Source organism: Notolabrus celidotus, chromosome 10 (assembly GCF_009762535.1).
Source record: "Notolabrus celidotus isolate fNotCel1 chromosome 10, fNotCel1.pri, whole genome shotgun sequence".
Lineage (NCBI taxonomy): Eukaryota > Metazoa > Chordata > Actinopteri > Labriformes > Labridae > Notolabrus > Notolabrus celidotus.
The window spans coordinates 29,236,814-29,260,170 of record NC_048281.1 but is presented as its reverse complement, the minus strand read 5'-3'; the positions used below and the strand labels follow the sequence as shown (position 1 = coordinate 29,260,170).

The window sequence follows — 23,357 nt, the reverse complement described above, 5'->3', positions numbered from 1 at the left end:
CACCCAACTTTCAACTGTGAGCAGTGACCCACTCCACCACTGCTCTACCTGAACAGTTGTAGTCACTGCAAAGAAAACCATTTAAATGTACCATATGCAACAGTGATGTCTAATGATGTAGACCTTATTCAACAAAAGACCATTTTGAAAAAAACAACCCCACTTAGTTGTATTTCTGTTTGGTTTAAATTGAGATTTTCCACAGTTATGATCTCCCTCAGTTTATGAAAATGTTGCATAAGTCTAAACTAACTTGAGGCGAATGAAATCCAATATTGAGACTAATACAGTCGTATCATCCAGACAGAATAAGCTTTACACTATTTATTTGTTATTTTGTCTGTAAGTGATTGGATGTAACTTCATAAAAAATAGCTTATTGTGGCTCAGTGTCTCTTTGTGCAGTGTGACTGAAGAGCTAGCAAAGCATCATAAATCCAGATAAATGAGCTTTTTCTGTTAATCCCATTTCTGACTTGAATGTAACATTTCATCCACAAACTCAAAGCAAATTGATATAAACTGATTATTTTTGCAGTTATTGCTTCAGAGCATCCTCCCCTAACTTCAGCCCATCATTAGCTGCCAGATTCAGAGCATGCAGCTTTCTGATTGGACGTTTCTTTCTGCAGCAGACTCTTGGACTCTGTTTGACCCCTGTCCTTAAGCCGTTGTGTTCCCGCCGTCTCGTAGCTTTGACTTTTTTGTCAGCGCAGCAGATTTTTCTCCGTTCACTGTCTCATTGTTTGAGATGATAATTCAGCAGAAGAGTCCATGTGAGTGTTATAAATGCAGTCGGTCAAATGACATGTTTTTGTAAGACTGACTGAAATGAGTGTTGCTGTTTGCCCAGGAGTGTGTGTGTATGTTTTTGATATGACCTTTCTCCATATGGTGTGGGACTGAGCAGGGGGACAGGAGGTGAGCCCTGCACATGCTATCAGTCTGAGTTGTTAGCCAGCAGCCTCACACACACACACACACAAACACACACACATACACATGCTTCAGGCCCTACATGTCATTGTTACCTGATATTCATGGTGTGTAGGAGAAACAGACCAAGGAGAAGGTCATACGTGTGATGTCAGAGGCGGTGCGTTCGCTGCCAGCCGTGGGTTTGATAGCCGCTCAGCCTCGGGCTCTCTCTACCCTCTGTCCCCCTGCCTTGCTGCCCACCTCCCACAATCCTCAGCATCAGTCCAGCCCCCGCCAGGAGACACACAGACCTTTCTATTTTAGATTTCTAGTCCAAGTAGAAACAATGCTTCAGTTTTCTGACAGAAATCATGAACAGACACTGTTAACTGTAACAGAGAAAGCAAATATTTATGTTGCTTTGATTATGAACAATGAATATAACACAAACAGCCTGAATACTTAAAGTCAGAAACATACTGCCAGTGACATTAATGTGACAGAAAACTGCACAAGTACTCTTGAGGAACTCTATATGGTATTTAGAATAAGTAGACAAGGGTTTCATGAGTCTTTTTAAACCCACAATCCTTTATTTCAGCCATCCATACTGACCTGTCACACCATATGTGATCATAAGTCGTTTCAGGTAACTATAGGTCAAACTGCGTTTCTTTGTGTCTTTGTTTCTTTAAGTTGTTCTTGATGTAGAGCACCTACCTGCTTCTGTTCCACTCCAGATAATCTGATGTCTATTTCATAATCTCTAGTATTGGTCTCCAGAAGCACTAGCAATGACTGAATTAATTAAAGAGATTTAATAGCCTCCTTTGCCATGCTTGACTTGATATTGTATTACACACAGAAATTACTGACAGGAATACCAATGCAAACAAATCACAGCAACAATCTGGACAAAAGGCGAGCCAGAAGGTTTCTCCTCGCAGCGCTCATATCAGCTTTGCAAAAGACATTGTGACTTGGCGTCATCTTTGCTTTTGTACATACATGAGTGTCTTTTTCAAGTTTCCTTATGAAGCAGTGTAACCCCTGCAGAAATAACTTTGATTTATGTTCATATGCAAATGAGCATCCTTAAGGAAAAAAGGCATTCTTTTAAAGAGAAGAAGAAAGGGAGAGACAGAGAGAGAGAGGGGGAAGTTCAGCTTATCATCACTCAACAGATGTTCAGACTAAATGTGTTGGTTTGTCTGTCTCGTCACTGAGGCTGAGCGGAGCAAAGCTCCAGCGCTGGCCTGTCTGAATGAACCAAGTCAACCAGCTGCAGCTGAGAAAAAAAAATTCTATAGTGGCTGTAATTTGCTCCAATGGCAGAGGTGGAGGGAGCCAGGGGATCAGGATGAGAACCGTCAGCTGCCAAAGGCCTTTGGCCAAACAGAGGAAATTCATTTTCCGAGTACATACAGTACAGGCACTATGCTACAGGACAGTGCAGGAGCCAGGTAGCTCGCAAAGAAAGTGCTGAGTGCACAGTTATGAAGCTGTGGCCTTTCCCCCTCTCTGTGTAGAAAAACAAACACCACAAGAACAATATCACTTCAGGTTTTTCTGTTCCAGTTTAGACTTGAAGGATCGGTTTAATATCTCTAACTTTTCAAAGCAACAACAGCTACATTTGTCTGGTTTTCCCTGTTGGATGAGAAACAGAAATTCGATAAAACAAGTGTTGCAGGTGTTTGGGATCAAAGCAGCAGTCGGATCGACTAAACAGTGTCATGTCGGCTTCAGAAGTACAGCTTGTTGTTCGAGTGAGAGGATTCAGGCGATACAAGAAACATAAAAGTCAAGAGAGGAGAGGCATCGCCTTTAAGGTTAGAAAAGTAGGTTAGTGACTTAACTGTGTTTGGCTCTAATCCCTTGAGGTAATGTGGCAGGTGCCCTTGACCAAAGAGGGCCAGCGGACCAACAACTGTGGTGATTCTGCTCTGCTGCCAAAGTCTGGCGCTGTCTATTAGTTGGATAAAGAAAAAAGCACAGATGTCCCTGTTATCTCTGATAAAGGTTGAATAAACAATTACCAAGATACCCTCTTATTTCCCCCACGTTTCTCCTCCTTATCTCCTTTCCTTCCCCTCTATCTTTTTGTTTGACTTTCCCTCAGTCATTTCGCAGTCCTTCCTCCTCCTGTCTTCTGATATAACTTCCATGGCTGGTTGATTTGGGTGAACAGAGGGAAACAGGCAAGGCTTCCACAGTTCAGGGCTCCTGAGAGCTGGCCCAGGCAGCAGCAATCAATCACAGACTAAATCCTTCTTCTCTCAGGACTGCCGTGTGCCAGGTGACATGGTCAACAGCTGCAGAGAAATATAAAGCCTGCGGTGTGGTATCTGGATTTCAATGCACTTGTACGGAGAGTGTCTGAAGGGTGTTAAGTTTTTGGGGGAACCTGGCTGTAATGGGCTTGACACTTTTTGCTTGAACTGACCTTTTCAATTCATATTTTTTTATTTTCCATCAGTTGACAATCGACCTCTTTCACTTCAAGAAATCTGGGATAACTCCTCACAAGATGTGTGGCTTTGATATTAGAGTTTGCTGTTTTTGTCCTGTTTCCTACAAATTGGTTCCTTCCATGGTCTTTCTGTATCCTTAAAGATACCCTGTTGTGTTTTTTTTATCTGTACATGGACGCCTATGAAGCTGTTGAGTAGTTGCCCATTCTGTTTTATGTTGCGCTAATCCACAAGTAACAGGTGCTGCTGGCAAAGACTCAAAGAAGTGCCCCAACAAAGACATAAAATACTGCTTGCAAGTAGTGATGGATGTAGATGATGCAGGTTTCAGACTCTGAACTGGTTTTTGGGTCGTGTTGGAAGCCGCCAACGAAACACATGTTTCAACAGTTAGGTGGAATAAACTTAGTGTGAGGTGAGGTTAAAACCTAAACCTTGATTTGGGGATTAGAAACCCAGAAAGACTTGGTTACCTCCACACTTACAAAAAATCTTGGATTGTGAAGTGCCCTGCACCCCCACTGTTTTGTTCCTGAATGACTTCTCTGTGCTTAGAATATCTATATCTCAAAAATGTAGATTACTCGCTTGCCTAATGACAGCAAAAGAAATGCTGGCTCTACGGTGGAAGCCAACACATTCTCTGTCAAGATCTCAGTGGCTTAATACGTATCTTGATAGAGCTATTATGGAGTTCTCAGTGGCCAAGATGCATGGAGCCACAGGAAATCTAAGAATATGTGTAACCCTATGACATAGTTGAGCATTATCACGGTACTCCTTGACCATTTCCTTTCCTTTTGTTGTTGTTGCTACTTTATTTATATTTGTATTATTAATGTTGTTATCACCATTTACCTCCTTTATCACTTGGAATACATATTCCCTATTGATATCATATGGAGATCTATTTTGAGGTGGGGTGGGTTGGGGTGGGTGTCGCCATACCTTCTTTTATTTGTTGTTTTGCTCTTTGATATGCCTTGTCCTATCCCATACAGCTGATGATTCATTGTGCTGCATATTTTTGAAAACAATACAAATTTGATTGCAAAAGAAAAATAAATTCAGAAAGACTTGGTTACCTCCACACTTACAAAAATCTTGGATTGTGAAGTGCCCTGCACCCCCACCGTTTTGTTCCTGAATGACTTCTCTGTGCTTAAAATATCTATATCTCAAAAATGTACATTACTCACTGACCTAATGGCAGCAAAAGAAATCCTGGCTCTACGGTGGTAACCACCACATTCTCTCTCTTAATAAGTATCTTGATAGAGCTGTTATGGAGTTCTCAGTGGCCAAGATGCATGGAGCCACAGGAAGCACTATCTCATCCTGGTTAACATCTATAACTAAAATCCAAGAATATGTGTAACCCTATGACATAGTTGAGCATTATCACGGTACTCCTTGACCATTTCCTTTCCTTTTGTTGTTGTTGCTACTTTATTTATATTCGTATCACTAATGTTGTTATTATCACCATTTACTTCCTTTATCACTTGGAATACATATTCCCTATTGATATCATACAGAGATCTATTTTGAGGTGGGGTGGGTTGGGGTGGGTGTCGCCATACCTTCTTTTATTTATTGTTTATTTGTTTTGCTCTATGAAATGCCTTGTTCTATCCCATACAGCTGATGATTCATTGTGCTGCATATCTTTGAAAACAATACAAATTTGATTGAAAAAAAAAAGAAAAGTCATTAAAGTGAAACATGCAGGTTAGATTTTCTGCAACATTAATACATAACTTTGTGGGAAAATAGCTGCTGAGTAAGTTAATAACAGATAACGGTTGATTATAAGATGATAAAGTCAATGATACCAAAATAGAGAGTTGAAGCAGTGGTCAGAGCCTCAGCAGTAGTTGATGGTGGTTACATTGTGTTTGAGTATGAGGGACTTTGTTTGGCTTGAACTAATCTGAACTAGTTGTATGAGTTGTGTTGGACCTTTTGACTGAGCTATGTGAGCTTAACAGTGACAAAATGTTTTCCATATGTATGTAGAGTAGAGATGTAGAGTATATTCATGTCTGACATTTGGCCTCCATGTGTTTTTGTTTCTTGCAGACATGTCTAGAGCTGGAGCGATATCTACAAACGGAGCCCAAGCGACTCTCAGAACTCTTTGATGAGGAGCTGGACTGTCTCTTAACGCCAGCCTTCATGCAGGGTGGTGACAGCGACGAGGACTTGATGGACCCCCTCCTCCCCAGCCTCCCTGACCAGCCCAGCCCGCCACCATTACTGGTCGCTCTCCCCAAGGTCCAGGCCAAAATCCTCCATGTGCCCAACCCCAGCAAGACCCAAGCAGAGGCCGGGACTGAAATCCTCACAACAAAAGACAACATCCTTGCAGGAGTCAGTGCCGCTCAGCTCAGCGCTGCCGTTACATCCCTAACGCCGCCATCGTCGCCGGAGCTTGGCCGCCATCTCATCAAACCCACGCAAACACTGACTGCGACGGCAGACGGTACGCTAACACTCAAACTTGTGGCGAAGAAGGTCGGGTTAGGGGCGGCCAAACTGGTGGCGGCACGAGCGCTACCGTCACCGCCGAGCCGAGGAGGAGCCCTCAGTGATGGCGAGCAGGGGGGAGGAGGAAGTCTGGGAGGAGACGTACCAGAGAACAAAAAGAGAGTCCACCGGTGCCAGTTCAATGGCTGCAGGAAGGTTTACACCAAGAGCTCCCATCTGAAGGCACATCAGAGGACTCACACAGGTAAGACCTTTACTCAATCAGTAGTTATTATCACTGTAAATATTTCTTACATTTAAAGCAATCAGACTCAAAGCTTAGTTTTTGGTATGAAAGGTATTTGATTCCAAGATTGAGCCTACACTGTGGGAAGTCATTATTCTCGCCAGCTTAAGGACCATACAGCAGAAAATACAGACATGGCAACCAAGTCGTTTTATTGCCAGACACTGTACCAATCTTGGTTGTCCAGTTGAGTCAGATGACCTCAATCCAATTGAGCGTGTGTTTCACTGCCAAAGACCAGACTGCAGGCAAATGAGCAGCCTTGGAATAAAAGCAAATCTGGCTGCAGGACAGGCCTGGCAAGGCAGCAACAAGAAAAGATACCCATCGTCTGATGATGTCTGTGAGATCTGGCATCAAATATTTATAATGATGACCTTGCTCAGGTTCATACTTTCAGTCCACAAGAATTTGGTGGTCATAAATGAAAGTGACTAAAATCCCTGCACTGTTGACACACTCTAATTACAGCAGATCCATTCGAAGCCCAGTGTGACTGGGTTCAGAGCCAACACAATTAAAAATATGTCAGTGTCCTGAAACTCATGCCAGCCCTGTTTTTCTCTAAGTATATTATTTCAGTATTGTTCTGAAACCATGAGCTGTGCACAAAGCTAAGCAGAAAACCTAGCACATGCACATAACCCAGAGGATGATTTACTTATTATGAGTTTGGTGAGCTTCAGGAGGAACCTGCAGAGACAACATCTCATCCTTCAGGGGTTTTTTCTTCAAGATTAGGACCTTTCCCCTCCCTCTCCTGCCTCTCCGTTGATCCTCCAGCTTTATTAATTTCCTCGTGAGCCTTGATTCCAGCTCAGTGCCAAAAAACCTTGCCTCAGTAATTGCCTGATGATTGATAGAGTGGTAGTAAATGACATTGCGAATTCAGCCGTGTCCGCCGGGTTCTGACACGCAGCTTTGCCTGCTAACTACAGCTGCCCTCTTAGTGACCCTCAGTCAGAACACACACCACGCTAATGTGTCCAGGGGCTATTTGCTGAGGGCTTTCCAAAGTCTTGGTGAGTGGAGACTAGGGGTGAGCCCGACTAAGGATTTGCTTAGTCGAATCTGATTCATCAGATTTTGCCCATAGTCGACGAATAGTCGAATGTTTGTTGTTTTTCCTTATTGACCCAAAGTCTGCATGATGGTGACCGCATGACAATATTACACATAACCCTTTACAATTAAGAGACTTGTAGCTTAAAGTAAAAGGGACAACAGAATATTATGAGCAAAAAACTTAGATTTTTTAAATCTATATTGCAAAACAACGAGGTGATGAAGGAGAGAAAACTCAAATAAGGTCACCATCCGTTAAACATGGAACAACGCGCCACTATAGAATAAGGAATCAGGAGATATTTAAACAGTGTTCACACAGCAGAGAGCAGCGCTGCGGAGGGTAGTCTGTCCAACTTAAGGCTAAACATTTGTATAATGTTCATAATCAAACCTGAACCAGCTAAAGGGTTTTTAAATCTCTTAGCAGTACCTTTTAAAACAGTCTTTCGTCGCGTCTTTGTCCGCTTGAGTCTTTTTCAAATTGTACGCGAGGAAAACCATCGTGTGTACGGGCAGAAGTGCGCTCCTTGCTTTGTTGACTGTAAATCCTGTCTTTGAGAATATCCTCTCTGATGGTGTGGAGGTGGATGGGATGATGGGATGCTGTGGATTGTTTTTGAGGCTTCAGACAGCTTTGGGTATCCCTCCTGGTTCTTTTGGCCCCGTACAGTTTTTGTGTGGTCCGGTAATCCTTGATCTCACAGCCCTCTTCATGAAGCTGCTCCTCATCTTCATCACTATTTTTAGGATCAACTGAAGTTTTATTTCCTGACATTTTGAGCTGCCATGAACGTAGAAAGATTAAAAGGCCAGCTGAGGTACGTCTGCTCCACAGCTCCCGCTAAATGGGAGAGTCCACCTTTAATTACCAGGGGAGATTTAATTACCACTTTATGGAGATTTAACACTTCAAGAGCTGTTCTCAGAATTACATTAAATAAGTTTATATTTTTATAAAAATAGGCTAAATGAGACACTATTTTTACGGGAAACAGGAAAATAAAGTAAAATTAGACATTGAGCACCCCCATGGTTTTAATGGAATGATCCACGTTTCATTTGCAAATATTCGACTATGAGATTGGCAGTCGACTAAGGCGCGTTAGAACGAATCGTCGAATATTCGACTATTTGGGGTCACCCCTAGTGGAGACTGAGGTTGATGAAGAAGACATGAGTGAAAATTGATTTGACTTGATTAAGATGAAATGGGGATTTGCTCCAGTTAAAGGAGCAACAGCTTACAGAGTAACTTATATCTGTGTACACGTGGAAAAATATGTAATGAAGCACAAAGTGATCCTTTTTTTGTCAAACTATTTGACGTACATTAGAGAACACTATATTTCTTCAGTTTGTTCAATTGACCATTATCTTAAAAGCAGCAACATGACTTTGCCTCAGTAGTTGAATAACTTGGTCTATTTTTCAGACACTTTTTTCTCTGACCATCATGTGTCTCTCCATCTTTCATCCCTCTGCTGCTGTAGTTGTGAGTGACAGCTAATCATGAGGGTTGCACCGACTCTACAGAGAAGTGATGCCAACAACTACTGTGAATGAATTTAGGAATTGCAAGGTGTAAACCCTGATTATAAGATGATCCCTTTTTTTTCCAAAATACTCTAATGTTCATGCTGGCACCGTATTGACTCTGGAGATTGTTAGATTAAGGGTTGTTGCTTGTTGCTTGACTTTTCTACATTTAAAGTAACATAAGCCTCTGCACCACAGACAGGGGGCGTTGCCAGGAATTCTGGGCTCCCTGAAAAAATATCTCAGTGGGACCCATCACCATTACCAACCCTACAAAATATAACACTGCTGCTATAATACTGGTTTATTTGCATTACACAAAAGTGCATGCTTAAAACTATCCTGGTGAACTGACTCAAATCTAAGCTACATATCAATATTTTTTTTTTTTTACAATTTCTCCAAATGTAACAGCACAATATTGACCTTCAGACTGTCCACCTCTTTAAACAAGACTATTTGAAGCCAAGTGACTTGTTGAATAACAACAAGGGGGCATTATTTGATATAATCTAACCTCATGAAGTCAAATAAAACTCTAAAAACCTACAGTTTACTTCCAATCAGATTCAGCCACACTTGATGCTGTAAAAATATGACAGTTCCCCACTTTAGACATGAGACTTGCATCTCACTGAGCCGGAAAGGAATTCCAGAAAGGAATTTTGAATGTTTGTTTATTTATTCGGACAATTTTAGTTATCTTAATGCAGTTATAAGAAAACAAAAGAAAAGCGTAGTAGAAAACGCATTTTATATCAGGCCCATTAAGGTCCCCCTCCCCACTTGGGCCCTTGGAAGTCAGTCCCACTTCCCCCCACTACGACGCCCCTGACCACAGATTTGTACGCACACAAGAGTTCAGTGGTCAGTTTCAAAGTCAATTATTATTCTGGATTGGACATATTGTAGATTATAAAAGTAACCACTGACTCTGTCACTTATCTGCAGCATAAGGCATGCACTGACTTGTACCACCTGAAGCTAGCATTAGTCAACTTTAGCTTGAGCCACAGCATCATTTACAGTATCTGTATTGGTTCATGGCCTCCAGTTGCCGTCATCCAGCGTTAGCAGTTTCCTTGGTGTTCACCAGGATTACGCTCCATAGCCTGGAGACCTTGTGCTGTATTAATACTGGCAACCTTGGCATCATTAATCCAGCGTGTTACAGGCTTATATATGATCCCAGCGACCATCTCATGGCTGTAAGTGCAGCATTACATTGCAGGGCAGCACCTAGCATAGCCTGGGGACCTTACTTCTGTAGCTTTATTATATGTAATCCAGAATGCAGCGGCTAGCTTTCAGTTAGCATGGCCGCTGGATGCAGTATCTTTAATCTTCTGATGATTCTACAGTCGAGTCATGCCAACCAACGATGATCTTTTAGAGGCTGGATCATTCACTGAGAAAAGAAAGACACCCTGAAGCAATGCAACCTCTTTACTCTGTATGTGTGTGTGTGCATGTGCAATATAAATGTGGGGGCGGCGTATTCCCTCCCGATGTGTTCACTACAAGCGCAGCACTGTGGTTTAATTAGCTTAATCCTCTTTTTGGGTTATTATGACCATAAATCATTGAACATACATGTAGGGAGGGATTAGCGTAGCAGAGACTATGGGGAGGAGCAACTGCAGAAAGCCTGCACAACATCAATGCACTTACTGTCACAGAGAGCACACCAGAGGCCATTAGAAACATCATTACAGTGAGGTCTGTCAGGAGGATACAGCGCATGTGCTGCAATTTCACATAATGTTGGTAATAATATTCCTCTGTTTGTATCCAATACTGTTACCCTGAGCTGCAGCTAGGATTTCAATTCAGGTTTACGTCCTGATGCTGTATGAAAATGTTCAATTAGGGATGAGCTGCTACATTAATACATGCAGAAATTAATTCAGTAAAGCTCTGCAGAACCCTGTCAGAGATGTTCTGTGCCACAGCCAGGGTTTTATGTTGGTCGTCTTTGTCACTCTCTTGGATCTGGTCGGATCTCTAAAAAAAGCGGATGGCTAATAATTGTATCATCCTTATTACTGAAGCAGCAGTCCAAAAACAATTCACTTAACTACATACTTGGCAGCTGAGATAGCAGAATAGACGAGCAGTTTTGGAAGGAGTTTAAGAGTGTCTTTCAAATGTCCTAGCTGTACTTAATGAAATTTTGGAAGAGAGCATTTACTCAGAGTGTGGGCGCCTCCTCAACAATAGCGAAACATACCTAATAAACACATTGCAACAAACATGAACACACTTACATTTTGGGGGACACACCAAGCTGCTGTCAGATGAGTGTGCGCTTCGATTAAACAGACAAGTTAAGCTGAAAACAAAGACAGGAAATGGGGGAAAAGCTAGTTTAGCTCTCTAACAAGCGATAATCTGTCAGGTTTATGTGGGTCAAAGTTAAAGGCAGGTCTGAAGTATCTCAATTCACATGTGAGAAAGTACTGTGGTTCATATAATCCTGTTAGTTTTCTATAAGACACCTAGAAAGAAAGCAGATCTTGAGTGACATAAAACTTTAAGAACACCTTCAAACCGTTTTTCCTCATTTATATAAAGACTGATATTAGCATTTTCATTGGAGTGTCTTCCTCCAAACTCATCAGTTTGCCAAATATCAAAATTCAAACCATCCTCTGTTTTCAGATTTCTGTGGTGTGACATTTCTTGGGGCCGTAAAAGTGTCAGCATGTTCAAGCAGCACCTGAAACGCCTGACAGTTCAATGTTGTGTGACATTTAAATGCTCCGTCTGACATTTAAGGTTTGCAAACAAATATTTGTACCTTTTGGAAGTCATGACTGATGCATGCAGTGATCCATTTCAATTGATTCTACAATTTAGAAATGCTACGTTCTTAATAAATAATCTTTTCTGATAATAAGCAGTTCCTTTATCCCAAGTTGTTTATAGATTTTTACAATTCAAGTGGATGACATGTCTTAATAATTTCATTTAGACAAAGTTATTCCTAGCTTCATTGTTCTTAATGAGTTTGTGTGACTGGACTAAGTTTCAAGAATGCACCAACTGATAATGGAAACAATTAATTAAAGCCCCTGTGTAAAACTATTGGTGTGCATAGTTTTTGGCGCCCCCTGTGGACAAACTTATACCTCTTTTATCCAGGCAAAAAATGTTTTTCAATGAATAACATCATCTTTGTTTTTACAGTTAATCATAGCACTTAAAGCTGCTGTTGGTAGACGTGATATAAACATAAGTTCTGAGAGAGTTTTTCAATGTCAACCCTACCCCTCCCCTCTCTGCTGTCGTAACACCGCCCACAAAACATCATTGTGCGCATTCTATGAGGAAGTAGTGGCTTCCCAGCTAATCAGGGCGACGTAGTGGGGCCTCCACTTGACCAATCAGGACAGAGGGTTGGGGAGTAGCTCTGATTGGTACCTGATAATGGGAACAAGGGGAATATTAACACTGCTTGATACAAAGGCATTGGAAAATACAGAGATTTTGCCATAATCTCAAATTGCTTCACTTACAGATGAGTACCGACTGGTATTATGACCTTTTCTCCAAACCCAGCAGAAAAAAAGTAACATTTTTTACACCATCCCTACCAACAGCAGCTTTAATGTGAATATTTGCTGTTTAGGCAGTCTGCTGTAACATACTTTATCTGACACCCTCAGTAGTGATTGTAGCCGTTAAAAATGATGTATAGAAATCATCGATTTTGTTGCAGAGGGCCTTGTTTCCTTTGTAGCTGACAAAGAGACAGCGGCATTCATTTCAGTCTGTTTTATAATTGGTTAAAAACTCTTCACAGGAGCTTTAAGAAAATATAAGATTTAATGTTTACAATTTGAAAGCATGGTCTGCAAACCAGATATCTGGACTATAATGTATGATGGTGTCAGGTGCAGCTCTTGGTTTTAAACATAAAAAAAAAACCCTGCATGGCATGAAGGGTCTGACTTTTTAAGAATCAGACTCCACCCTCATCCTCAGCAGGTAACTCCAAAACCTCATGTTGGAAAACCCCCTGCTGTAACCCCAGACCTCCACTCACACACACACACACACTCACTCAAACACACACTCAAACACACACACACTACTCTTCCACACACCCACTGAATCCAACCTCCAACCTGCTCTTTCTCTCTCTCTCTCTACTTGCTCATTCACTTTGGGTTGCCAAGCAACTGCATCACACTCTTCCATAATTGGTTGGTGGCTGCTTGATTGTCCATGCCTGTTAATCTCTCTCTCTCTCTCTCTCTCTCTCTCTCTCTCTCTCTCTCTCTCTCTCTCTCTCTCTCTCTCTCTCTCTCTCTCTCTCTCTCTCTCTTTCTCTCTCTCTCTCTCTCTCTCTCTTTCTCTCTCTCACCCACCCCCCTCTCTCTCTTTCTCTCAGTTGCTAGGTGACTTTATCACGCATCCTTGCCTTGCTGTGCTATAATTGGCTGGCGTCATGGTTGCTGTGGCGTCAGGCCCGAGCTGGCCTTGCTTCATTCCTCCGACAGTGTGTGTGAGTGTGTGTTATAGAGCATCTATATATGTGTGTGTGAGAGTGTGTGTGTGTGTGTGTGTGTGTGTTTGAGGGGGGTCCTATTGAAGGAAGAGTGGGTGCTCTGGCCAATTACAGAAGACGAGTGTGAAACGGCCGCCTGTCTGGCACCTGCGGCCCCCACTCATACCCCATATCACACACACACACACACACACACACACACACACACACACACACACACACACACACACACACGCATATACGGACATGCAGGTTGAGAGTGTAGCATTTCTCCAACAGGATAAGCTGCCAAGTGGTTTGCCATTGTATGTAGAAAATATTGGTCCTGTATTCAGGCCTGAGTGAGGAGGACTCTGAGGAGTGAGTAGGAGGATTTACACTTTCGGATATCGCTGCTGTTGATTCAACACAGAGGATTTCTGCTTTCCTGCAAAACTAGAAGAATCTATTCAAGAATCAAACCTCCGAATGTGTTTGAGTCTGTCCTTTAACAAGAAAGTATGTGGGATATTTACAGTTTTCTCATTTAAAGAGGTTCATTTGGAAACTAACCAACACCAATTAACCAAAATCACTCAGTAATGATGTATTAGACCAGCATCTGCAAGTGTGCAGACATATATGAAGTATATGAACGTGCAGGAGGCGATAGATAAATTATATTTACTATATAATTAAAAAGCTTCCATGGTAATAAATATTGGTGTCAACATCAGTTGGATTCTTTTAACCATCCATTTGTCCCGTGTCCCTGAAGTAGTCACAGTAACAACAGGGAGTGTAAGTGGAGCTGCTAAAACACAGCAAGTTCCTCAAGCTCCTCCCGGGGGTTCAGACACATGCTGCTAGATTAAGTCCCTCAGATTGTTCCAAGTCACCCCCTGTGGGGTTACCTCCAATTCTGCCTCCCACAAAGGAAATATCTGAAAATTGTAGTTGGATGATGAAGAATAAGACAAAAGTTTTTGGGGGGCAGCATTAAGTGGACACTGAAGGAACAACAGCCTTTTTTTTTGCACTTCTTCATTGGCTTCATTTTTCTTCAATTACACGTGTGACATGGAGTCTGGGTGTTTCTAAAAGTAAACTTAAGACTTAGCTTTTTAATCTAGCTTTTAATTCAGAGTAATTTAATTTTAGCCCTGGACTGCATTATTATTTTTATTATTTTTATTATTAATTTAATAATTATATTTTTTATAATTCAATTATTCATTATTATTTTTATTATTAATTTAATCATTATTGTTTAATCATTGCTTTAACATTTATTTATCTTATTTAATTATTTATTTATCTATTTATTTCTTGTATTCATCTGATCTTGGTAACGCTACCTTATTTTTAACTTTTCTTTCCACTATTACTTATTAAATTAATTTTACTGTATTGATTTTATTTTATTTTTAAGTATTTTATTTATAACCATGCCTTTTATAATTTTACTATTGCTGTTTTTTTCTGTCTCTCTGTTATTCTATGTAAAGTTGAGTTGAGTCTTGACCACCGTTAATGGTCCCCCTTAAAAAGCATGACACCTAATAACAAGGACTTTCTGAATGCAACAATCTGTCCTGTAAAAGAACCACCCAGATCATCTGTATCTGCCTTCGTTATCCTTTTTGTCATCGCTCGTACCTTGTGGCCCCTTTATTATTTCATTTTACGATACAAAGCCTTTATGACCACAGCTAAAGCCCCTAACTGGCAATCAAGCTTACAACCTTTTGTTACAACCCATTAGTCTTTTATAGTCTCAGCCCTAACAAGATGCCAATCTCCAACAGAGCACACCATTAGTTTGACATTACACTCATATAAATCATTGGACTTACAATGGAAAGTTGTTGGTTGATATTAATGCAGCATTGTCAAACAGTCTTATTTTCTACCTCTCCTTGTCACAACTTGGCATCTACATTACCCATGATGCAACACAACCACCAACTGTTCCCAAAGAGTATCAGGTGTTTTATGCTAGTGGTGGCGAAGCTAGCCTCAAGCTTTTGGCCTCGAGCGAGAGAAGAGGAGTGGACTACAAACTCTGAATCTTCAGCTCTGACTGATGCTGAGGCTTCCAAAAAAAAAAGAAGACACATAGTTTATTCTTTAATACCCCCAAACCCTATTTAACAGGGTTTGATGTGTAAAACAGCTGGAGTTACATCCCTAAGATTCAGAGCCGGAAAATAAGTGATCGTCGGTCATTCAAACTAAGAGTTGGTTAAGTGTATACAGTGTTAGATATTTGTCAAACAATGGATGGAAAATCCACCTGAGTGTAGTTCAGCTTCTATAAAACACTGATGAATCTAACCCTCAATGGAACGCAAAGCAAGAAGAAAAGATAGTGAACTAAAGGATTCTTAAATTCTGACTTTTAACAACAACTCCCAAAGTCTAGACGAGCCGGGAGAGGAAGGTCTCTCTGCAAAATGCACTGAGACAGCAACAAAAACCAGATCCCTGTTGTGGAAATCAGCGAGCGACTGCTGGAGATTTGACTGAAGGATTTGAATATGTAAATCCAGCAGAGAGCAGCTCATGATGTGGAATTCATTTAGTCTGAGAACAACTGCGTCACCTTGCAGTCACGTTGTATCTGTGGATGAAAGACGACTCTTGATCAAAGGGCCACAGGAAGTGGGGGGAAAATAACGTGGAAGAGGGCAGCATTCACAGTTGGATGTGTCTGTAGCACATCATCTTTTTACCTGTCGTTGCATCACCTGTCTCTGAAAGCTGCTCTCGCCTCACATATTTGTCCGTGGAGGGCTACTTTTACAGCCGGTGTTATTTTGAAACGATGATTCAAAAGCGGTGAATTTTGGAAAATAACATTCAAAAAAAGCAATTTGAGATTGTGTTTGTGTCCTGTGGGTAAACAGCATGAAAATAAAGAAGGTGCAAGACAATGAAAGTAGGAAGCTGCGTCTTAAGTTTTCCTTTGTGTTTCTGACTCTTTCATCAAGGCTTTTAGAATATTTCATGAGAGTGACCCCAGTCCTCTTTGACATGTAAATCTGCAACAGCAACCACTATTGTTTGACATTTGTTTTGTGTCTACCTGACACCCAATCAATTTGGTTATACTGAACAGTCCGGCAACAGAAGGACTTCAGCTCCTTTCATGTGTGCACTCCGAAAAATTTTGGCTGACCCTGAAATTTTCCAAATTGCTTATCCACACACAAGCTGTAGTAGTCATTGTGTAAGGTCTGCATGATACCCAAGATGGCAGACCAAACAGAGTCTGTCACAATGATGACAGTTTCTTGTTTTATATCAATGCTGTGTGTAAACAGTTGTATTCACAGAATCTATGAAAGAATGGAAAAGAACATACTGGCAAGTGGAAGAGAGTATGAAGCCGCTTGCATGAAGATAGCAAAGCTTGCACAGCGGTCACATTATATATACCATGAACCCACCCACTTCTCATGGTGAATTTTCCAGATTTGTGCCTGCTGTGTTCACACCTCAGCTCACACTACTTCTTGCAGATATTTGACCCTGGTGCTGGGAGGAAAAGTCCAGGATAAGCTGTGGTGAAAAATCAAGCCATTTGTGTTCTCACTTTGCAGAGCACCTCAAAAGTCTGGGGAATTTTTCAAGAGTGCAGTTTACACCGTGTTCCAAAGTATTATACAAGTTGCATTTTTGTGAATATTTTAAAAACTATGTTAACAGTCGTTTTCAATTTTGATAGGAAGTCAGATAGTGAATATATTTCTTCAACTGTGTGGTTAACACGATGCTTTTCGTCATCAGAAACCTCACTAAATCTGTTTACCAGTGACCTCTGACCCTCACTGAAAGAAAAGGAGGTTGTATTGGACATTTGAGAAACACTTTAGATCTGAAATGTTTTAAAGACATTAACAGTTTTAATTTGTATAGAAATGTAAAGAAAACTGTTGTTTTTGTTGAAGTTTGAATACAGTTGTAGTAAATATTATTATTTTCAATCAATAGAACATTAAAAATGGTGCCTAGTTTTTTAATTTTCACAGGTTATATTGCTCTTTTCACCAACATGCATAATAATTTGGCACGCTCATTTCTGCAGATTCTGCATTTATTTAAAAATACGGCCAACGTACTTTGAAAAGCATCATTTAACCACACAGTTGAGTAATATATTCATTATCTGACTTCCTAACAAATATGAAAACGACTGTTGACATAGTTTTTTAAATATTCACAAAAATGCAACTTGCATAATAATTTAAAACACGGTGTATGTGCTGATACTAGGAATAGGTAACTAAGGTCCAAAGTTAACGTATTGCATTTTTAATCACGTGCCTTTTTGTCCCTTTAGGCACACCATAGCTAAGCCGTGGCTCCTGCTGCAGCCATGATGTAAAAAAAAAGCCAGTTAGCTTTAAAAAAAACTAGCACAGGCTCAATTAAAAAGCAAAAGTAAAATCCACTCTGTGTGAAATGTAATTAGAATATCACCAAAGTACTTTAAGTTTGAGCTTGAGAAATTTTACTTACTCAAAACCTCTCCCCCCAAAAAAACAAAGTACTTGTGAACACATCCTTTTCTTTCTGCAGCCAGACACTCCTCCACCGCGCTGTAAAACACTTCGGTTTTCACATTAGTTCCACTTAGTTTTGGATCGTGTGTGTTTGTGTTTGTCTCCTTAAGAAGATTGGTGTGTGCTGTGATAGCAGAGCAAGGGCTGCTGGGACATCTGGCTAACTGAGTGTAAGCTGCTGTATTACTCCCCATTAGGAGTCATTAAGGCCCCAATTATAGTTACCACCCCCCAGTTCTCACACACACACACACACACCAGGGGTCTCGATGTAGCTTTGCCACTTTTTTTTTTTTTTTTTAACCTGAGTGTGCCGTGCAGAAAATGCAGTGTGTGTTTCTCTTTATTAATATTTGAAATATTTGAAATGTGAAGTGAACTGACTCGGTTGGTGTTTCAGCAGAGCCAAGAAATTTCCTGCCTTATTAATTTAGATGAGGCTGCGGGGATTTGTGATTTGGGACTATCTTTTTATTATTTCATTTTTCATCATTTGAAACCATACGCTGTATAAAACCTGTAAACACTATAAAACTTCCACCTCCTGCATGAATGAGCCCAATACATAACCATATTTATTACAGTGTCTTTGCACTCTCCATCGCAGTTAATTTACATCTAAAGGCCTGTACAAAGCAGCTTGGTGTGTCAGTGCCTGCCTATGTTACTTTTGTTCATTTTTGTGTCTGTGCATTAAAATCAATCAATCAATCTTTATTTGTATAGCGCCAAATCACAACAAACGTTAGCTCAAGACGCTTTTACAAACATAGGAGGTCTAGACCGTACTCTGTGTCAAATTATGAACAGAGACCCAACTTCAACACAGGGTAAGACTCAGTCTGACCCCACCTTAATCCATCATGAGCATTGCACATCGCAGTATTTAGCTAGTTTCAGTGGCGAGGAAAAATTTCCTTTAACAGGCAGAAACCTCAGGCATAACCAGACTCATGTTAGACAGCCATCTGCCTCGACCGAGTTGGGTCTTGGAAGAGGGATAGAGGGGAGTAAGAGATAGAGGTGATAGTGATGAGACGAGTAGTAGTAGCAGTTGCTGCTGGAGTCCAGAACGTCCGCAGCAGGAGGACGCCTACAGCAGCTCAGAGGAACCTATGAGACAAGGGAGCTCAGGGACTCCAGAAAGGTCTATGGTTAGTAACTTTCAATGGGACAGGAAGAGTTAAAGTAAGTGATGGGGGTAAGGGGGTGAGATAGGATCCCAGTGTGTCAGTGCGCCAGTTCCCCCGGCAGTCTAGGCCTATAGCAGCATAACAAAAGCTGGTCCAAGCCTGAGCCAGCTCTAACTATAAGCTTTATCAAGAAAGATAAGATATGAGGGTGTCTGATTTTTAAGGGCTTTGTAGGTTAAAAGAAGGATTTTAAATTCTAAAAGTAATGTACAAAAAAAAACAGAGTCCTACGTACAACCTCATCTGGCCAATAACACTGTTTTATGTATTTATTGATGAGAAGTCTGTCACGTGAAAAATACCTGTAGGTGTAAGAACCATTGTTAACTCACCATGTTCCAATAGCAAAAATTGCTCTCAAAATATAAGAGCACAAATTAAGGATATGTACCATAGTGATTTGGCTGACTTGGATATCCAGTTGTATTTTCTGAGCCTGAGCATGAAGCAAAAAAAAGTCACAAAGGGATGGAGGCTGAGGCTTCTATCACCCTTGCCTCCCTGAACAAACACAGGCTGTGCTGACGACACTTTGTGACACGAGAACTTATTTTTTCTGTCACCTGCAGAGGAATTTATGGCTTTAATTGACTTTGTTCACTAAGATCACCTACTGGATACCTCATAAAACACACATTGGATACAATAATGTTGCTGCTGTAAAAGCTTTCTGGAGTTGTAAAGTTTTAACTTATGAGATGATAAAACCTTTGCGCAGTGTTTTGGTGTCTGAACTCTGCAAACTGGACCCCCTGGACTGTTTGTTTTCTCGCTCTGAACCCTGAATGTGTGAGTTATATCGCTGCAATGAAATGAAGCGCAGCAACTATACGCTCAAACCGGCTCATAACAGTAAAGAAATGAGATTTCCTGTGGAAGAGTCGGAGCAGCAGCAGGGGGCTGTATTCAGTGAGAAATGACAAGTTGAGTCTGCCTGGAACAGAATGGAGACAAAACTGCAGCTGTGCAGGAACAAATACATTTGCTTGTAGTTTAATAAATACAACACTGTAATACACAATAGTTGTTAGTGATCAGTCACACTGTTGTGCAAAGATCTGGTAACTCAATAAGACAAAGTGTAAGCACCAGAGAGTCTGCAGGATGACATTTGAAATAGCTTAAGGCAAAATTAGGCCAATCATCAATCAATAAAATAACACGAGGATGACATTTAGAGGATTACAGCAAAGGCTTGTTTTGTCACTAAGCAAATCTGCAGACAGAATACTTCTGAGTTTTACTGTTCAACAACAAATGTGTGTTTTTTTTTCATTGTATCAGTTTTAATCACTATTTCTGTTAGTGCGGTGTAGCCTTTCTTCAGGGGAGGGTATAAACACTCACATATATCAATGTGATAGGAACATGATAGGGTCAAAACCTCAGGTTAACACATAATATAATACAATGAGTTAAGATGATATCAACTCAACTTGAACTACTATTGTCCCTGAAGGCTAATTGGATTCACAGAAAGGTATTGGACATAGAAAACACACAATAAAAAAACAAAGAAGCCAGACATTTTAAAAAGCTAGTGAGGAATAAGACACTGAGTATAGCAGCATTGAAGAAAGTGTTCATAAAGTGGTATTTCATTAGCTACCGTTACATTACAGTAATAAAAATGTGGAGTCAACTTAAAATATAAATAATGAGATACGATACGAGACCAAACGATACAATACAATACGAGATGAAATAATACGATTCAAAACAATACAATAGAAAATGATACGAGGAAAAACGATATGATACAATACGAAAATAAATGATACGATGCAATACGATACAAAACGAAACAATACAATAGAAAATGGTACGATAAAAAACAATATGATACCATACGAAATTTCACGATAAGAAACACCCAATGATACAAAACAATATGAAACGATACGATACAAAACAAAATGATACGATATGAAACAATACAATATGATACGATACCTGTTGCTCAATAAATGGCCGACCATATCAATACCATCACAAACTCAGGGATTCTGATATAAATGATAAATCGCAAGACATTCATATAATAGTTATGTTATCTGAATTACTGAAGAGTACAAATTGCCTCTAAATGTGTTGGAGCCATGAAGGGACTTCAAGTGTTTATATTATGTTATTTTGAGGTTTAGGGTAGGATATTGTTTGTATACTTTTTGTGGTGTTATTTATGGTGTTTGTTTACAATATAGTTTATTGTGGGATTAGTTAATTAGGTTATTTACGGGTCATGTGTTAGGGGCGGGGATACCAAGTTAATTTAGGCCACCTGTGTCCCATTGTTTGAGAGGTAGAGAGAGGGGGGGAGCTGGGTCTCCGTACTTTTTGTTGACCGCTTGCTTTACGCTTGTTTTTCGCTTAATGAACGCTTATTTATCACTTACTTTTCCTATTTTTGTTTGTGCACTTTATCATGAGTTTATCATCCTTTTTTGATAATAAAAGGTTAAACTTATTTTTGTGCATTAGTGTTTTTTGCTTTAGCGCGTCTGGCAATAACTCGGCCCAGCGTCAGCCTCTCAGCGGCTTTTGGCTCCTAGTAGTCGCTACAAAATGTTAAGTGCAGAACTAATGTCATTATTGCCACTATCAAGATTCATACAGTAGTAGTGACGAGGTAAAAAATCAAATCCAAAGGGATTCAGATTGGCCGTTAAAATCTAAATATCACTATGGGACGACAATCTTTGTATTGGCATATTGATATTTGCCCCATCCCATATAATAACTAAGTGGGTTTTTTTTTTTAATAACCTGGTGCAATTTTATCCGTGCAATAACTCTCCTATCTATTTATCAGATAGAAGTGTACATAGTGTGTATACATCTGTAATAGTTGCCATCTTTTATTTTATTTTATTTTATTTTATTCTATTTTATTCTATTTTATTCTATTTTACCTTTATCATTGCTATTATTATTGTTATTATATTTTTTAACTATGTTAGTACATTGTTGTTTTCCCCTGTCCCGTGTTGTAAGCTGCTGTAACAAAATAATTTCCCCCATATCTTATCTTATAATGACATAAAACTTGAATTATTTCAGCCTTTGACATGTATTTTGGTTTAATAGCTTGTCCCATGTTCCATCTGTTGACACACTGAGGAGCCTTCTGGCCTATGCTGCAGCCAGTCCACAGGGAGGGCTCTAAAAGTTTTGGCTTCACTTTAGGGAAAATGTCTTGTCGCTCATCTTTTCACAAACTCTATGACGCCCATACTGAAAATTTAAATATATTTAGAAGAATGGCAGCTTGCACTTAGCTCTCACTTCCACTGTTAAGGGGTGTCAGGTCTACTATTTGGTAGAAGAAGGCAGAAATTATGACCAGGAGTCTATTTGTTTGGATCGCAGACGAGGTGTAAAAGTGACTGCAAGTATCACGTGTATGAGGCACTCAATGCAGTCGTAAAGCACAGACAACTTGAACTGTTACGACCCGATCAGGAAGCTGAAGTGGGTGTCTGTGTCATCATCTTAAAAACCTCTGTGTCTGCCAGGAGACTCTGCAAACCCAGTGCTTTTCATAACAAAACAGAATCTGCTGAGTTTGAGAAAAAGCCACCCTCATTGTTGTCTGTCCCCTCTGGCTTCCTGCCTGTGACCCACAAATCAATCCCAGCCTGCCATAGTGACGGATGTCTCAATTCTTGAAACTGTATGCATCTTGAATAAAGAGGACAAGGTGAGAGGCTGATCGCTGCAGGAGCTGTGTCTGAGAATTGATGCGCAGTTGTTTCCTTTGCAGAAGTTTTTTTAAACACTTGGGATGTTGAAAAAGTGTGACACACGAGTGGCTCATATAAACCATGTGCATTTGTACAAAACTTGAGTTGTAACAAAATTGGTTATGAAACATCCATCAATATGTTTTCTTCTGAGTATCTGGAGCCGGGTCGTGGTGGCAGCAGGCTACATAAGTTGCCCCAAACATCCCTCTCCCAAGTGACACTTTCCAGCTCCACAACCAGCAAGTTGTGGGTCTACCTTGGGGTGTCCTCCCGGTTGGACATGCCCAGAAAATCTCCAAAGGGAGGCAGCTTTGAGGCATTATCAGATGCCCAAACCACCTGAACTGGCTCCTCTCAATGCAAACAAGTCTTGTCTTGACTCAGGGCTGCCCCCGGATGTCCAAGCTCCAGACCATATCTCTTTAGAGGAAGCTGTATCTGCAATATCAATCTTTTGGTCACCATCCAAAGCTCATGAGCATGGTGAGGATTGTGCTTGATCTCAGGGTGACGGTTGTGGCTTATTACAACAACTCCAAAGCTCTTATTTAGCCTGTCTCCTGTTTCCTCTCTCTTTGTGTCTTGT

General features: G+C 40.5%; 1 protein-coding gene across 4 annotated transcripts in view; it reads left to right on the top strand.

The window, feature by feature from the left end:
- The window catches only part of klf7b (Kruppel-like factor 7b), a 181,485-nt gene that overhangs the window by 137,823 nt on the left and 20,305 nt on the right, over nt 1-23,357 (top strand). For all 4 annotated transcript variants that reach the window (XM_034694500.1, XM_034694503.1, XM_034694501.1 and 1 more), the window contains one exon: nt 5,475-6,126. In XM_034694500.1, the coding sequence (XP_034550391.1) occupies nt 5,475-6,126 (652 nt within the window). The remainder of the gene's footprint in view (nt 1-5,474; nt 6,127-23,357) is intronic.